This window comes from Amphibalanus amphitrite, unplaced genomic scaffold, assembly GCF_019059575.1.
Source record: "Amphibalanus amphitrite isolate SeventyFive unplaced genomic scaffold, NRLGWU_Aamphi_draft 001705F_arrow, whole genome shotgun sequence".
NCBI classification, from domain to species: Eukaryota; Metazoa; Arthropoda; class Thecostraca; order Balanomorpha; family Balanidae; genus Amphibalanus; species Amphibalanus amphitrite.
Genome location: NW_024883198.1, coordinates 54,339 through 71,303, shown reverse-complemented (window position 1 = coordinate 71,303; position 16,965 = coordinate 54,339). Strand labels below are relative to the sequence as shown.

Here is a 16,965-nt window from a genome sequence, read left to right as displayed (position 1 = left end):
CTCTGACAGCTTCGTAACATGTTACGAAGGCACCAAAACTACTTCGTAAATGTTCAAGTGGTTGCTAAATTCGAATTCAGCTCCAAAAACTAGCCTAGAAACATGTAAAACTCGAAAAAGTGAACCGAGGTCACCCGAGGTCACCAAAGGTCAATGACCTGACCTGACCTTCAGGTGACCTTGACACCCACCCTAATGCATGGGAGCAACATCACATCACATGTTTGAACGTTCGAAACCACGAAAATCTTGCAAACGCGCGGCTAATGCGAACCGACGTACGCCGAATCGTGATTCCGGCCAAACATGGTCTCGGAAAAGAGGTCACAGGTCAAAGGTCATTTGGGTCAGGGTCATGAAATTTTCAGGGTAGCTGTAAAATTGATCAATGCGAGGGTACTGAAAGTTTCGTCGCGATCGGCCGCTTTTTACGCGAGTTATTCGTGAAAAACCATGGGGGGGTCCATCCGACCCCCCTACACATGCGAGGGTTAACCCGCGCCCCGCTGGGGGTCCTAGATTTCCACGCCCTGCTGGGGGGGGGGGGGGTGTTTGAACACCCCCCTTGTAACTCGGCTCTTGGGCCACGTAGCGATACGCGGAAGGCGGCGTTCGAAAGAGCGTAAAAAATAATGACGAAATCACTTCGGTCAATTTTTTGGTCAGGTCAAAGGTCAGGTCACCAGAGGTCATTGAAGGCAAAATTTCGCCGATTTCCAGGTCGAATGTCAAAAATTTCCAAGAAGCCAACGCATAACTCGGGAACCAATAGAGCTACAGCGCCGCGGAAAAGCGCATTCGATAGCCCTATTAACGCCCTTTCTGAGTAATTCTCTCAGATTTGACCTAACGTCAACGGTTTTGCCTGCAGGGGGCAAAAACTGCAAAAATAGCCGATTTTTTCGAAAACAGTTTTCTGCAATAACTTTTGACCCAAGCCTTGTACGAGCTTACTTTTACCGGCATCGTGTTCCTTTTGTCAAGACGCATCGAATGAACTATAACTTGACCTTGAAAGGTCAACTTGAAAATTTGACCTCAGGTCAAGGTCATGACCTGACCGGAAAGGGTCATGTTGCATATCAGTCGATCCGTATCGTCGAGCTGAACACATCTAAGGCGTTTTCATCGCTCTAGCATGCCTCTATCAAAAGTTATTTGCGAAAAACTGTTAGATACCATTCGTGACCTAAGATGACCTCAGGGCATGGTCTGAAATTTTCACAACATGTGTAGAATTGATGTATGGTAAGGTGTACCAAAAACGGCGGCGCTCCGCGCCGCCGTTTTTGAGATATTCGCGAAAAACCCCAAGGGGGGATGTTCAAACACCCCCCGAGCAGGGCGCGGGTTAAACTGTCTTTTATTTCAACTGTGTTTTTATTTCCAGAGGCGTTCACATATGGGAGATATTGGCAAAACTTTATACCTTTGCATTTTGGCCAATTTGCCCCATACCCTTGGGCAAAGCGTCCACCGGCGACTTCTCAACTCGATATGAGAAACAGAATAGTTGCCTAGTGTATAGTCGACTACAGAATGATGTTTCACCTTTCACAGGCAATTATTTGCCTGGAGTGGTAGGCTGTGCCGCCTCACACGGGCTGAGTTAACAAATTATAGCTTTGTTCCAATGCTCACAATCGACAAGCTTAAAGGGACCCTCCCACCTTCAAAAAAGTTGATGAATTGGCATGAAAGTGATGTCGCTCGGTTCAGAAAGAGCAAAAACGAATATCTACCAAATTTCACCGAAAAATATTCACCAGTTTTCAAGATATTAAACTTTTACTTTTGTTTATTTTTGGGGGATCTCCGCTATTCCTAGCGACTTCATTTGGGAAGTGCGGCGTTTGCGGCAGATGTTGCGCGCAAATAGCATATACCTGGACTCCTTCACAAAGATGTTAGTATAAGGTTTTAAAATCGTTAGATCACCGCTGACGTCACAAATTTTAAGGGGGCATTCCAATGCATTAGCCCCTTAGAATCCGAAAGCTGCAAGTTTGAAATTCCATATCTCCGAATTAAAACATTTTTCGATGCTGTGAGTGCCCAAACCGGTATTTGCAGGCCATGGCCACCATTTTGGTAATCTCAACTCAAAACTAATGTTAAGGTGGGATGGTCACTTTAATTGCGTGATAAGCGGCACAACTTAGCGCTCCGGTCAACTGATAGCTTCTGAGGAGTGGAACATCATTCTGTAGGCGACTATACGACTAGGATGGTGACAAGGTTTAAACGAGGTTTGGTAATTAATGTAACCGAAAAGTCTGGCCGAGATGAATGATTGGTACGATGCATTTCAATATGTAACCGAAATGTAATGTAACCGAAAAGTCTGGCCGAGATGAATGATTGGTACGATGCATTTCAATATCAATAACATTTGCTGTCCAGATGGAAACAACTTATGGCCAATTCGGAGCTGGCCACTTTGCCCCGTTCACTCTGCCCCGAGCATAACGTCCGCGACAAAAAATATTTCAGCTCAGCTATTAGTGGGGCAACAAGCATTAAAATTGGTAAAAGACATCTATACGATAACCACACAATCCATGAACAAGATCGCTTAAATAAAATTATTGGTGGTTATTAACATCTAAAAGTCGTTAAAATAGTTAGTAACCTGACAAGAAATGCTTTTCCGTGTTTCACGGAACAATGGCGACTGGCCAGAAACACCGGTCTGGCTCATTCGAGCGACCGCGAAGATAAATATAATTGGCAACCATAAATTGGAGCTGACGGGCTAGCTGTGTAGGGCTCATAAAACGATGGGTGGCCGCTTTACCCCGAGTGCATCCGCTTTGCCCCACTCTCCCCTACGAACCTTGGCTATAATTTGACATTGAAACAACGGATCATTAAAATTGTTAGTCACGCTTCTGGATAAAAACATCTCTGCTTCATTTGTGAACAGTAGGCGACGATTATGGCAAACCGACAGATAAACACAGACAGAGTTGTAATGCCAGCTTAATTTGGGCAATTTTGTATCTATATTCGCTTAACTTTATCTGAGAAACAAATTCATTACCGTATCAATGGCTTATGATAACCACAAAGATGTTTGATAGACTTTGGCTTTGTTTTGACTGTCTAAAAGAAAGAGGAGACCGGCCCTAGTCATTTTTAGAAACCAGTTCCAAACCCCACGGAAAGCAATCATGCTTGCGATGATTGTTCAGAGTATTCTGAAGTCCCTCTCGGGTATGACATGTCTAGGAGTAATCCTGGCAGATGCGTCGGCACTAAGCGGAATCCTCATGGGTTACAACATTGTCAAGGAAACCGAGTTGAAGGACCCGATCATGACGGTGATTTTCGGCAATCTCCTGCTGAGCGCCACATTTGTGGACATCTTCAACCAGGGTATTGGGCTCATCTTTGCTCTTTGCTACGAAATGAAATGGATGCTTCGGATCTACATGGCACTGCTGCTCGCCGTTCTTTTCATACGATTCTCCATTGTGTGCAAGCCTCCGGTGAGTAAAAATATGAACGATTTGCCCCTGCACGTGATCCCAATGCTCAAGCTGGTGAATGCTCCTGGCTGATCATAAATCGAAATAACGTTCAACATATGATAGCCTGTTTGTCAGGAACTCAACACAACGGACAACTGTTCGACCTGCCTCAGTTTGTAACGCCAGGTCTTTCTCTCGAACCCCTCTTTAGTCGATGTCCCTTGATAAGCTAAAATTGATATATATATATATATATATATATATATATATATATATATATATATATATATATATATATATATATATATATATATATATATATATATATATATATATATATATATATTAGAAAGCTTGCGATAGCACTTACGTAAAAATGAAAGCTATGCTATTTCCCCGTTTTTTTTTATTAATAATTTGTATGGGTATTGAACCTCGACGAACCTTCCATATATACAAAGTAAATACAATGAAAATATAGCGCTCAGTTTGAACTTTCTCATATTTTTGTGAATTTTTAATCAGCAACCAAAGCCCTCGAAACCGTTTTGTCAATCTGAGCTCATGCATAAAACTACCATAATCTTTCTAATATTTCATTTCAGCGCATGCGAAAAATCGCAAAAGTGTTAGTGCATATCTTCTATAGGTAGGTATTCGTATAATGCGAAGCTTAAGTTGATAATGAGCTGCGAATAAGCCTCATGTGCTAGCTAGCGGTGTTTAGATATTCCTGTTCATTAGTGACTGTTTGATGTTCCGCTACTGCAGACGCTCCAGGATAATTTTGATCTAATATCATCCCTCTTCAATCTGTTGGCACCCGTTTCAGTATGCAACTACATATATAAAGCAGCACAAACATCCTCTATCCAACAGCAGTCCACGGTCGTAGATACTATACCTATATACCTATACTAGCATATACGGCACACGCGTGAGCAGCCACGCATTCAAGCTATTGCCAATGGTAGCTCAATGACCCTTTACCGATACATTAATCCTTTAGAAAAATACGCTTTAATGTGAGCCCTCCATACCTGCAATGTGCAATGTGGTAGCGTTTGTGTCGCCAGGACTAACGAGATCACGTTAAAATCATCAATGAACAAGTCACACATTTTATAATCAACGATTCAACAAAACATTGTTAGAAAATTATCACAACACATCACGCTACCGGCAAGTGCACCAGGCGCAATGCGATGTCAACCACTTACCACGGTCAACTATGCTAATCCTTGAAAAAAAAAACTAGAAGAAAAAATCTATTTGATTTCTCTTTCAACTGTTTGTTAAATTCCTAAAACTGTGCTCGACCAGGTGACCGGTCTGAAGTCGGCGCCGTTCCTCGGCCGGCCGTGGACCTCGTCCAACACGCCCTACGCGCAGATGGACCAGGACATCATCAGCTACTACAGCCGCGCACCCAGCCAGTCGCTCTACAGCTCACTGGCCACCTTCGAGGTGAAGCTGCGCTGCTGCGGCGTCAATGCGCCCACCGACTACAGCGCCAAGTTCACCACGCCGCAGACCTGTCTGCCGGGCGCCACGCTGCCCACAGACTCGGCCGTCGCCGGCAACGGCACCGCGCCGGAGAGCGCCGCTCCTGGCGGGGGGAACGGCACGGCGCCGGCCACCAACAGCTCCAGTCGTCTGGAGGCCACCACGGCGGCCCCGGCGGCAGCCACCACCGCCCCGGCGTCCGGTAAGAACGACTCGTCGCCGGCGGGCCCGGGCGCCGCAGCGGCCGGCGGCGGAGCGAGCGTGGACCGGCCCGGCTGCCGGCCGCGCGTCTGGTCGCTCTTTGAGGGCTCCAAGGTGGCGTTCGACGCCACCGTGTCGGCGATGACGTTCGGCATCATGACGGCGCTGCTGACAGTGGCCTGGTGCGAGCTCTGGGGAGAGGGCCTCATCAGCGGCATCGAATGCTGCCAGGAGACGGAGAAGACCTCGCGGAAGGCTTCCTGAGCCGCCGACGGCTGTCCGAGGCCGCTGAATCGCTCACTGATCGGTTATCACGTCCCCTTGGTGTCTTTGTTTTGTTTTGTTTTGTTCTGAAAATGTCTTGCTATCCTGGCTGATGAAATACGAAATGAATCCGACCAAGGAAACATGCTGACTGCATGTATAAATAAAACTTACAGCAACAGCAACGCAATACCTTCCACTTTGATGAAGAGCACACAAGTTACAATGTGACAGCTCTGTTACCAACGATTTTACTGTACCTAATGTCATTACCATACCTTATTTATATGATTATTTAGTGCAAAAAAGAGCTCAAGGGTTTTTTTACAAGTTTCATTGATACGATGAATTGAAAAAATACCTGTTATAGGACAATCTGAGCTATATCTTACGAAATCATCCAGAGTCACGTGTCTAATTCGAGTACCACGCACTCACTATACCACATACCACACTCACTTTGAATAAAGCCCATCCGCTTGGCTTGTGGACATCACACCCGTTCCGTCGTATCTATCCTCAGGATACTGAAATCCTTCTCCTCCACGCTGCAACCCTGTTCCTGTCTGGGCAGGCAACTTTATCCCATGCGGGCTGCTCCTTTCTGAGCGCACCGCAGCTCCTGAGGGAGCCACTCGTAGCCGGGTGCAGCGAGTGCTTTGGGGGGGGGGGGGGGCTGGGTGGCCTGTCCTAACGGACGGGCTCAGCCCCGGCGACTCCCTATGGGTGCCTACCCAGACCAATGTCTCCCCCTAATTCCTATCAGGTATTCTTTCGGCTCTGAAATGGTCTCATTGGACCGAAAGGGCCTAACCCCTCCCCCCTAAAAAAAAACTTATGGACTTGATCCGGTGCGTCCGTACCGAGACATCGTCGGATTTTAGCTGCCTGGGCTCGCCTGTGCGCCCGACCCGGGGAGGGTCAGTGGCGCGGGTCGGCTGAGTGAGCTGTGTGGTTGAGCGATTGTAGCGGCGCGCTGTGCAGGTGCCCGAGTGCTGTCTTTTGAGGTGTAGTGGGACGTTGCGCAATGCGTACATCTAGTGAATGTCGGTATGCTGGAGGGTGGAGACTGGGGCATTGCGTGAAGTGGTCGTGAAGTGGTCCAAGACGTGGCGGGAGAATCATGGACATTGGACATCGCATGCATCAGTATTGTATGATCTTCTGCAGGGGTCAGCTTGATCATCCCACTGCTCTCGGACTGATTCAAGTAAGTCTCAACAGCCATGACTTCACTTTATAGCTTGTCTTGCACATATGTAGGAATACAATGGCAAAGGGACTTTTTAGAACTCATGCAGTTTGAGCCAAAGGGTTAACCCGCGCCCCAGTGGCGGTCTCAGCCAGCTTCGCCATGGTGGGGGGGGGGGCATATGTTACCACCCACCTCTAACTAAAAAAACTAAGAGGGCTAGAAAGACGCGGTAAAAAGCAGTCGATAGCTCTCAATGCGTACGTTTGGAAGTATTTCAGTCATTTTTCATCTAAGAGCAATATTGGGGTCACCAGAGGTCATCAAAGGTCAAAATTTGCCAAATGTGTAGATTCTGTATTCCTCAGCGCGCACCCTCACACCGTCAGTCCATCTCGCTCACTGACTCACCGCCTGCCCGGACACAGCTTGGCCCCGGCGGCAGCGACCTGACACCGCCTGAGCGAAGTCCATCCGACTCGCATCGCGGAAAGCATCACTTAGCATCGAAAAGCATCACTGAAACTACACTCCACCCTTGATCTCAAAGGATCAACCCATCGATTGGAAATACTGGGCCTGTCTACGTTCCCGCTCGCTTCTACGTGGAATCTGTCGCTCCTCCTCGCCCACAATCTCAGCTGACTCTCCCTCCACGACTTCCGGCCCACTGTTCTCCTCTGAGTCCGCATCATTCACCACCGGCACGGTAATGACCAGACTCTCACCGTCCCTCTCTCCCTCACTGTCGCCCTCACTAACGGGCCCCTCCTCGACGGCGGCATTCCGTCGGCATAAATTTCTCACGTGCCACGGCACTCCATCGACTTCTACGACCTGCTCAGAAACGACATCAGACACCGTGCCGGGACGCGACGCATCAACACACCGAGTTCCCCGACGACGTACCCAGACAGGGTCGCCAACACGATACGCGGCTGCCTCACTGTTCACTGGTACGGGGTTGGGCGCCGGCGGTGCAGCAGCGGGCCGCACATTGTCCCTCACATTGTACCGGAACACGACACTCGCGGGTGCAGATCCACCCTCGCGCGGCGTTACATTGTACAGGTGGACTGCCTCGGCCACCGAGCATTGTTTTCGCGCAGCAATGACCTTGATCGTGCGATGGTTCCGCTCAACTATCGAATTGCCAGCCGGCTCATGAACCGCCCTAAATCGAAGACGCACGCCCCACCTCGCTGCAAAAGCCGCAAAACTCCGACTGCGAAAGATGGTGTCATTATCACAAAGCAGCTCCTCAGGTGCCCCGCGCTCGAAGAAGATCTGTTCGAGCTGAGCGATCGTGACATCAGCGTCCGGACGACTCAGGTGTCGCCACAGACAGAACCGCGAGGGTCCACAGTCCACAACCGAGAGAAACGACTGGCCCCGGTAGTGCGTTACATCAATTGCCAGTCGCTTCCATACGTCAGACACTTCCAACGAGCCATGCCTCCACTTCATTGGCGCCGGATCGATTGAGCGGCATGCGTCACACTGGCTCACCACATTTTGCACTTGAGCTCGCGTCACGTCCTTTGAAATGTCACGCCGTGCAAAGTACAGTGTCCGACGAACCCCGGGATGTCCGGCGCGGTCATGCACTCCTGCGATGGCCTCCGCAATATCAGCAGAGCCTCCTGGTGCAAGCTGATCCTCCGTCCGGTCCTCTGCCGCGCCGGCCGAGTCTCCCCGCGGCGTCATCCGATCCACCTCAGCGCTGCTACCACCTGCAGCTGCGACTTGATCGCCTCCTCTCAGTACTGCCGAACCCGATGAATCGTCATCAGAGTTAGGCAATGCCAGCCCATTGGCCGCAGCCTCGCAGCCGGCCATTGTCTCAGTAGCTGCAGGCGATGACTCATCACGCACCCAGTCTTTCGGCACTCGGGTCAGCTCGTCTGCTCGATTCGCTGCGCTCCGCACTAGAGTTACAGACAGCGACAGCTCCAGCTCATCCACCAACTGTCGAATCATGTCGACCCTGCGTCTGATCAACATCTCTCCGTGTGCCTTGGTGCGCAGCCGAGTGCGGCCGCTCAGTGCATCGTTGATCCAACGGTGCACTGTGACCGAGTCCGTGCGCAGATCGATGACACGCATGTCCCAAGCGACGGCCACGTTGATGCCTCTCACGGCCGCATTTAGCTCCGCAACATTTATGTGTGTGGATTCATCCTTCCTCAGCCAGCATCCGTCTTCAATGACGTCGCCGTCAGGTGACTCCACCACCACACCCGCTGCTACGGAGCTCGCATCCACCCAAACCACAGCGCGGTCACTCCGCACGCTCCACAGACCGTGTGCCGGATCCGTGACTGGCTACCCGAGCCGCGACATGACTAATCTGCTTCTGCAGAACTCCGTCGTAGGTGATGTCATCCCATCCTTGTGTGACGTCATTCACGCGTCGTTTCAACCAGGCCACGGCAGGGCGGAGCCAACCACACACGGGCATGTGAGCGATCAGGCGTCCGCACCACGAGAACACTCCACGGCGCGTGAGCACAGCCGGTGGTGGTCCGACTGGGTTGTCTCTGCTCCACACCAGCCTGCCAAGCTCCCGTGAGACTCGCAGACCGAGCAGACGCGCACCGCCTGCCGCCCGCTCTGGGCAACAGGTCTCACTTTCGATTTGTTCTTTTGTTGGACTGCCATTAAAGGCACCAGACCCTTTGGTGGGCCAAGCTCTGACTCGTTGTAGGGAATAAGCCAGCCCTGCTCCACCCAACGTTTGAGTTCATCGTCAAATTCACGGCGAGCGTCACACGGCACCCTGTACTGTGCGACAGTGTTCTGCAAGCACTCCGGCTCTGCTCCGTCAGTCCACTTCCATTTCATTCTCCACGCCTTAGATGTCGGATCAAAGTACACGGCATAATCTGGTGCATCCACAACTGGTGCCCGGTCCGGGTGCAGGTCGGTCGGTGTCGGTTCGGGTTGCGCCGCCGTCTCATTGCAGCCCGGATGCAGCGATGAGGCTGCTCCATCCGAGACGCCACTGGCAGCCGCTGCAACTGGAGCGGCCGGCACAGCTGAGTCCACTCCAAAGTTCACTTCACTGGATGCACTAACGAACACGCCCTGCAGAGCAGTCACACCGTTCATTCCCAGAATGAATGAAAAGTTCAAAGGCTTTCTAGCAGACACCAGCACTTCCAACTCAACTCGAGCACCAAACATGGTCTGCACTGACACGTAACCTCTGCCTTCGCATGCGTATCGTTCTCCACTCAGTGTCACAACGTTGATTCGCTCCGCAGACCAGCGGCGGCAAACGGAGGAGTGCGCGACGCTCACGGTGCATCCGGTATCCACGAGGGCTCGACACATCACTCCGTCCACCGACAGGCGCGTGGTCGGCAGAGCGCCACTCACTGGTGAGCCGGAGAGGAGGCTGGCGCTGAGGCCACCTCTCCGCCGCCGTTTTCCGGGCAGGTAGCTGCCACGTGGCCGGGTCGGCTGCACCGGAAGCAGAGCCTGCTTCCGCCTAAACCACCTCGACGTCCACGGCCACCTCGACCACGAAGACAATCGCGGGCCAAGTGGTTGGGCTGTCCGCACGCATAGCAAACGGTGGCTTCCTGACGGCGCGGACTGTGGTGGTCTGCCGCTGCAGCTACCCCCAGAACGCTATCTCGACAGAGGATAGCACGGGCCCGGTCCACCATCTCCGACAGAGACAGGGACTCCATGCGGGCGCCTGTCTGGAGAGCGTGCCGCACGGACTCGGGCAGTCCTGCCACAAATGCGCAGCTCAATCCCTCTTCGTTAATGCCTCCGAAGATCGACGACAGTCTTTGTGGGTCCGCCAGAAACACATCGACGGACTCGTCGACCCGCAGCTGGCGATCTCGGAACTCTTCGTAGGCTTTGAACTTGTCAACTGCAAACGCACGCTGCAAAGCCACCTTCACTTTCCCTGCGTCCGCCTTGTCGGCTTCACTCAGTTGGCGATAAACAGCCGAGGCACCCCCTGTCAATCTCAACGGCACCACCACGGCCAAGTCCACTGCCGGTTTTTGCAGGCCACACACCAGTTCCACCTTCTCATACCAACACGAAAAGTCACTAGTGCCATCATACTCCGGGATAAGTTTCAAGTCGAAGTTCGCCATGATTGCCGAAATAGCTTGTAGATTCTGTATTCCTCAGCGCGCACCCTCACACCGTCAGTCCATCTCGCTCACTGACTCACCGCCTGCCCGGACACAGCTTGGCCCCGGCGGCAGCGACCTGACACCGCCTGAGCGAAGTCCATCCGACTCGCATCGCGGAAAGCATCACTTAGCATCGAAAAGCATCACTGAAACTACAAAATGTCATTGCTTTTTTTAAAGAACACATGCCGTTATCTCAAGAACTACCTATGACAGCTAGAAAAAATATGGAAGAGTAATCGAAAGCTTTTGAACTCTTCTTTTGATAAGGTTATCATCAAAATTGACCTCAGATCAACGGTTAAGCCTCCATAGGCCAAACATTGTGAAAATAGTTGTTTTTGGGTAACATTTTTTTTTTCACAAATAACTTTTGAACCAGCAAAGACAAAGATTTGGCAATGGCACTATCGTGTTTCGAGGAAAGATCGAGGCCAAATTTTGACCTCAGGTCAAGGTCACGTGGTGACTCAAATGGGTCATGCTGCATATCATTCGATGCGTCTCGACACGACAAGCACAATGAAGCCATCCCCAGCGTTCTATCTCTTTCCAATCGAGAGTTATTGGCAAAAATCTGTTTGTAGCCTCAAATGACCTCAAAGAAAGGTCAAATGACCTCGGATGACCTTTCTAGAGGCTATCAGCAAAAAAGACACCTTGGTGGTCACGGGTGGTCCAAAGCTTTGTGATTCCAAAATATGGAATGGACTGTTCCTATGCGTACACACGGATTTAGAGGTATTTCCATTTTTCTTAATTGACTTATAATGGAAAGGTCACGCCACTGTCCTGACCTTAGGTCACGGATATAAAAAATCCGAGATATACATACAAATTATAGGCGCCCATAACATCATGCAACTTGCAATCCACCAAGCTCAAAACCTCTCTAACAAACACTGCAGGCTGAACATGATTGCAAACTTGGTCAGTTAAATTGACTGGTGACCTGACCTGACATGACCTGGGGTAAAAGATTTCACACATTGCCCAAAATTGACGTACAAAAAGCTACTTCAAGCGGCGGGGCGCTACGCGCCGCGGTTTTTTATTCACACGCAAAAAAAAAAAACGCGACAGGGTGATAACATATGCCCCCCCCCCCCCACACACCTGGGGCGAAGGTTAAACGACTAATGGCTGGCTCCAGGCGGCCTTTGTTTACACCACAGCTGTTGCAGAGAACTTTCGGGTGCAACTTGCTTACTTGTCTTCAAATGCGGTCACAACACAACACCTGCTAGAAGTGTCCCAAAGTTTCATTATCCTCGGGGAGCCGTTTACATGCTAGGGTCGAACGTGCTGCGGGTAGAGAAAGGGAGAGAAGCTCTTCCATCATGCACCTAGCCGCTAGAAGACTGGTCCGTTAAAACTGACGCTAATATGTTTCTGTGTCGCTGGGGCTATATAATGACTAAGTAATGGGATTACTTATATACTGAGAGATATGTACATATATGGAAAAGTGTATTTCATGCTTACAAAATATCAGAATTACTCAACGTACTCACGGTGATAAAAACATGCTTCTGCAGTACTTTTTCCCTCTCAGGTAAACTACAACGTGTTCACAGAGTGTGTTTATATAGTATTTGAACAAATCCATCCTAATCAACGTATTCCTCAAGCAATAGCCATCGTATGATAAGCGTTATGAAGGGAACCCAATGCTGGGCTCCGACTCCGGTAGCTGCAGGCGGCGCGTAAGTCCAAATCGCTGCTCAGCCTCCAATCGGGTAATAGAATCTGCATCTTCAAACGAGTCGCTCGGCGGCGCGTCCGGACAGTTTTGGCGGCGCGCGGCGAATCCCCAATGAGATCGGACGCGGCCGGATCGGGTGCGAGCGCCTCTCGGGAGAGGAACTGGCGGTCGCCGCAGCTCTATGGCAGGCCGACAATAAACGCCGACAATCTGCATATCAAACACAGCTCGGCGGAATCTCGGCGCTGAAACGCACAAACTCACACACATATGTGTATCATACACCGCTACGGTCACGGCGTAAGTGGATGGATGTGTGCTGGCAACAATTTCCGTGACGCTCTCCACCACCATGAACTTATAGCATCCTCGTTCTCATGGGAGCAGTCGATGCTCGTACTAGTGGTGTCAATCGGAACTTGAATCTTCGGAATTCCGATTTTGTCCAATGTCCAATTCGGAATTCGGTTGGACAATGGCAGCAGGCTTTGGACAACTTTGGACAATCGCTTGCTACACCTCAACATTTTTAAAAAGTAATCGTGTTTAACATTGATTGGCTATTAGAAAGCTCGGCTTTCAATATGATTAACACTTTTGAGCTGGTAACGGTACATGAAAAGCAAATTAAATAACAATGTTGAGTGTAAACTATTGCGTAGGTGTCGGACATCTTTGGAAAAATGGCTGGCTTGGACATTTTTAGACGGACAGTTGACGTAAGCATTGGACATTGGACGGACTTTGGACATACGTTTTCTGAACTTGACACCACTAGCTCGTACGCGCCGCAAATACTCAGACCAGACCCCCGCCCGGTTAATGCACTTTAATTACTTATAGGCCTCTGTCCAGAATATGCAAACATCCTGCTGGTAATTATGCCAAGCACGCATGCCATTACCCCAAGCCAAAGTTGGCATGCGGCTGCGTCTTCGGTCGACGAGTCACGAATGTTTGATGCGTGATGGGCTGCGATGGGGTCAAACTATAAACAGGGAACTGTGCAGCGGAATCAGTCCTGTGTCGTGTTTAAATGGAGCTACACATAGCAACAGTCGAAACTCAAGGTCCAGCATGGTATCGACCAACGAGGTTATATTAGTTGTCGGTGACCAATCATCTCAGCCGCGATAAATCTGTAAGAGGATCAGCCCTTTTGCTGTGGTAAGCACTGATCGGTCCTCCATCAAGCAAACATCTCTTGACTTTTCGGTCGGAACAGCAAATGAAATCATTTACGTCTATAATCATGAAATGTTTACAGCGATCACAAAATGGGAAGTCATCGATGTAGTCGTTAACGTAGTCAACTGTCAAGTCAAGTCGAGTGACGTCGAGGGTCGGCAGCTACTTTACCTGTGATATCTATACAGTCTTTCAAAACACTTTTTCCACGCACTTACTATACTTGTTTAGCTTTCACCTTACTTATGACTGTCGATACAAATAATGCATAATTTGCTCAAGAAACAAAAAGATTGGCTGAAAAACAGATGCAGTCACTTCAAATATTATTTTAACAACATTTTTCACATCTGCCCTAATGTAATCCAACTAAATCGAGCTTTGGTGGATTTCTAATTTGGTCGAGCGGTTACTGAGTGGAACGGCATCTGGCCAGTGCGACAGATGAATTACCCGACTGCTGCGGAAAGGGCAGACAGACTGGCAGCAGCGGGCAGCTCGGCAGGCCACTAAATATAGCCACGTATTCCAGGACCCGACTGAATATCTCTGCCACCGTGCCCGGCAACTCTTAAATGCAGAGAGGGAGGGAAGAAGGGAGAGAGAGAGAGAGAGAGAGAGAGAGAGAGAGAGAGAGAGAGAGAGAGAGAGAGAGAGAGAGAGAGAGAGAGAGAGGGAGAGGAGCGAAAACAAAAGCAATTATCATTCCTAACAATATCTATGGAGGTTGCCTGGACATGGAGTTCGTGCAAGATATTTTTAAGTAAAAGTAAATAATTAAACTGACACAAAGCGTGATGAATCCTGTGCCCGGTTAAGAAATTGGGCTAGGTGATCACAGATCATGTTCGAACGAGTCTCTCATTCTCGCCGAAATCAGTGTTGTCTGAATAGTTTGACTGCTATGTACCCAAAACACTGGTGGTTTATCTGCACCAGAGCGGCGGTCTAAATGCTAAGAGACGACCTTGAAATGGCGTCGAGCCGTGCATTAGCTCGATTAGTGGACTGCGATCACCTGCCAGCGGGCGGCTACTATTCTCTGGCGCGTGGGTACTGCTTGATTGTCTGGTTAGGCTAGATAGTTACCCTTTTATAGTGTTCTGTGGTACAGTACTCCTCCCTCCACCTTATCGAGGACCTTCGCCGAGTTTGGTGGTGACGGTGTCGGCACTGACCTGGCTGCCGGTTTCTGCGTCAGTTTCGAACGAGCAGTCTTCTCGGTGCCGTTGTCGATGTCTGTCGGACCGCTGCCGATGTCTGTCGGACCGCTGCCGATGTCTGTCGGACCGCTGCCGATGTCTGTCGGACCGCTGCCGATGTCTGTCGGACCGCTGCCGATGTCTGTCGGACCGCTGCCGATGTCTGTCGGACCGCTGTCGATGTCTGTCGGACCGCTGCCGATGTCTGTCGGACCGCTGCCGATGTCTGTCGGACCGCTGCCGATGTCTGTCGGACCGCTGCCGATGTCTGTCGGACCGCTGCCGATGTCTGTCGGACCGCTGTCGATGTCTGTCGGACCGCTGCCGATGTCTGTCGGACCGCTGCCGATGTCTGTCGGACCGCTGCCGATGTCTGTCGGACCGCTGCCGATGTCTGTCGGACCGCTGCCGATGTCTGTCGGACCGCTGCCGATGTCTGTCGGACCGCTGCCGATGTCTGTCGGACCGCTGTCGATGTCTCTCGGACCGCTGCCGATGTCTGTCGGACCGCTGCCGATGTCTGTCGGACCGCTGCCGATGTCTGTCGGACCGCTGCCGATGTCTGTCGGACCGCTGCCGATGTCTGTCGGACCGCTGTCGATGTCTGTCGGACCGCTGCCGATGTCTGTCGGACCGCTGCCGATGTCTGTCGGACCGCTGCCGATGTCTGTCGGACCGCTGCCGATGTCTGTCGGACCGCTGCCGATGTCTGTCGGACCGCTGCCGATGTCTGTCGGACCGCTGCCGATGTCTGTCGGACCGCTGCCGATGTCTGTCGGACCGCTGCCGATGTCTGTCGGACCGCTGCCGATGTCTGTCGGACCGCTGCCGATGTCTGTCGGACCGCTGCCGATGTCTGTCGGACCGCTGTCGATGTCTGTCGGACCGCTGCCGATGTCTGTCGGACCGCTGCCGATGTCTGTCGGACCGCTGCCGATGTCTGTCGGACCGCTGTCGATGTCTGTCGGACCGCCGCCGATGTCTGTCGGACCGCTGCCGATGTCTGTCGGACCGCCGCCGATGTCTGTCGGACCGCTGCCGATGTCTGTCGGACCGCCGTCGATGTCTGTCGGACCGCTGCCGATGTCTGTCGGACCGCTGCCGATGTCTGTCGGACCGCTGCCGATGTCTGTCGGACCGCTGCCGATGTCTGTCGGATCGCTGCCGATGTCTGTCGGACCGCCGTCGATGGGCAGCAGGTACAGGCAGCCGTCGGCCGTCGTCGGGCTGCGTCGGGCCGCGCTGTCCTGCGGCACCATCGGCGTGTCGTCCGTCTCCATAACTCGGCCCGTGGGAGCGGCGCGCCGGCCCGTGTCACCAGAGCGCCCGTATTTTCCGGGCCGCCGGGGCTCGGCTGACCCCCCCCCCCCGCCCGGGCTGGGCTGACCCCCCCCCCCCCCCCCGCCGCCGCCGGTGCCGGCTATTTTCGCTGCCGCTGATCGGCCCGGCCGCGGTGACGACTTTCCCGCCGAGTGGGCTCTTTGTTTGCGCACCAGAGGCTAACTGAGTTTTATCTGCGGGCCTTGAGAGCTGATTGAACCCTCGCCGCCCTAACTTTGAGGCGTTTTTGTAACTTTGTTTCGAAACAGCGAAGCAGCCTCCTGTGAAGAAGGATCCCATGAGTGATTTATTGCGACAACTAGCGGAAACAACTACGAACAACTGCTTTTCGACTGGTGAATGTGGCAAGTAGTTCAGAAAGTTGTACTACAAACAGTTGTGAAGTAAAAATTACATCTGGAGGAAAGTGGGTGATAACATTTGTTGAAGTAAAAACAGAAAAAGTAGAGATGCGCTAGCCTGTTTCAAAGCATAATTATTATCTATCAACATGACATTAGGTACGACTCGTACATTGGACCTTCCTCTCACCTGTCTGGAGTTGTGTTTGGTGACTCTTCAAGTCGTTGATATTTGGGAATTGGGGCTCTTCAAGTCGTTGATGTTTGGGGCTCTTCAAGTCGTTGATGTTTGGGAGCGTGGCTGAGGCTGCGAGAGTAGTAAAGTATCGTGAGCGAAGCGTGGTAAGATAGTCACTTCTCAGCACTGTGAGAAACAGCCAGGGGTGCTG

At 51.3% G+C, this 16,965-nt stretch overlaps 1 protein-coding gene across 1 annotated transcript; it reads left to right on the top strand.

Moving 5' to 3' along the window:
* The first annotated feature begins 2,941 nt into the window (after positions 1-2,941).
* Positions 2,942-5,636, top strand: LOC122374743. Its single transcript, XM_043353679.1, has 2 exons — positions 2,942-3,491; positions 4,797-5,636. The coding sequence occupies exons 1-2, from the start codon at positions 3,174-3,176 to the stop codon at positions 5,442-5,444; spliced, it is 966 nt and encodes a 321-aa protein (XP_043209614.1). The 5' UTR covers positions 2,942-3,173; the 3' UTR covers positions 5,445-5,636.
* Positions 5,637-16,965: the final 11,329 nt, after the last annotated feature.

Excerpts from the sequence above, each read along its gene's own strand:
- LOC122374743 (XM_043353679.1), top strand. The coding sequence starts at position 3,174 with ATGCTTGCGATGATTGTTCAGAGTATTCTGAAGTCCCTCTCGGGTATG. Across the intron at positions 3,492-4,796 it reads CCATTGTGTGCAAGCCTCCG|GTGACCGGTCTGAAGTCGGC; the intron begins GTGAGTAAAAAT and ends GTGCTCGACCAG.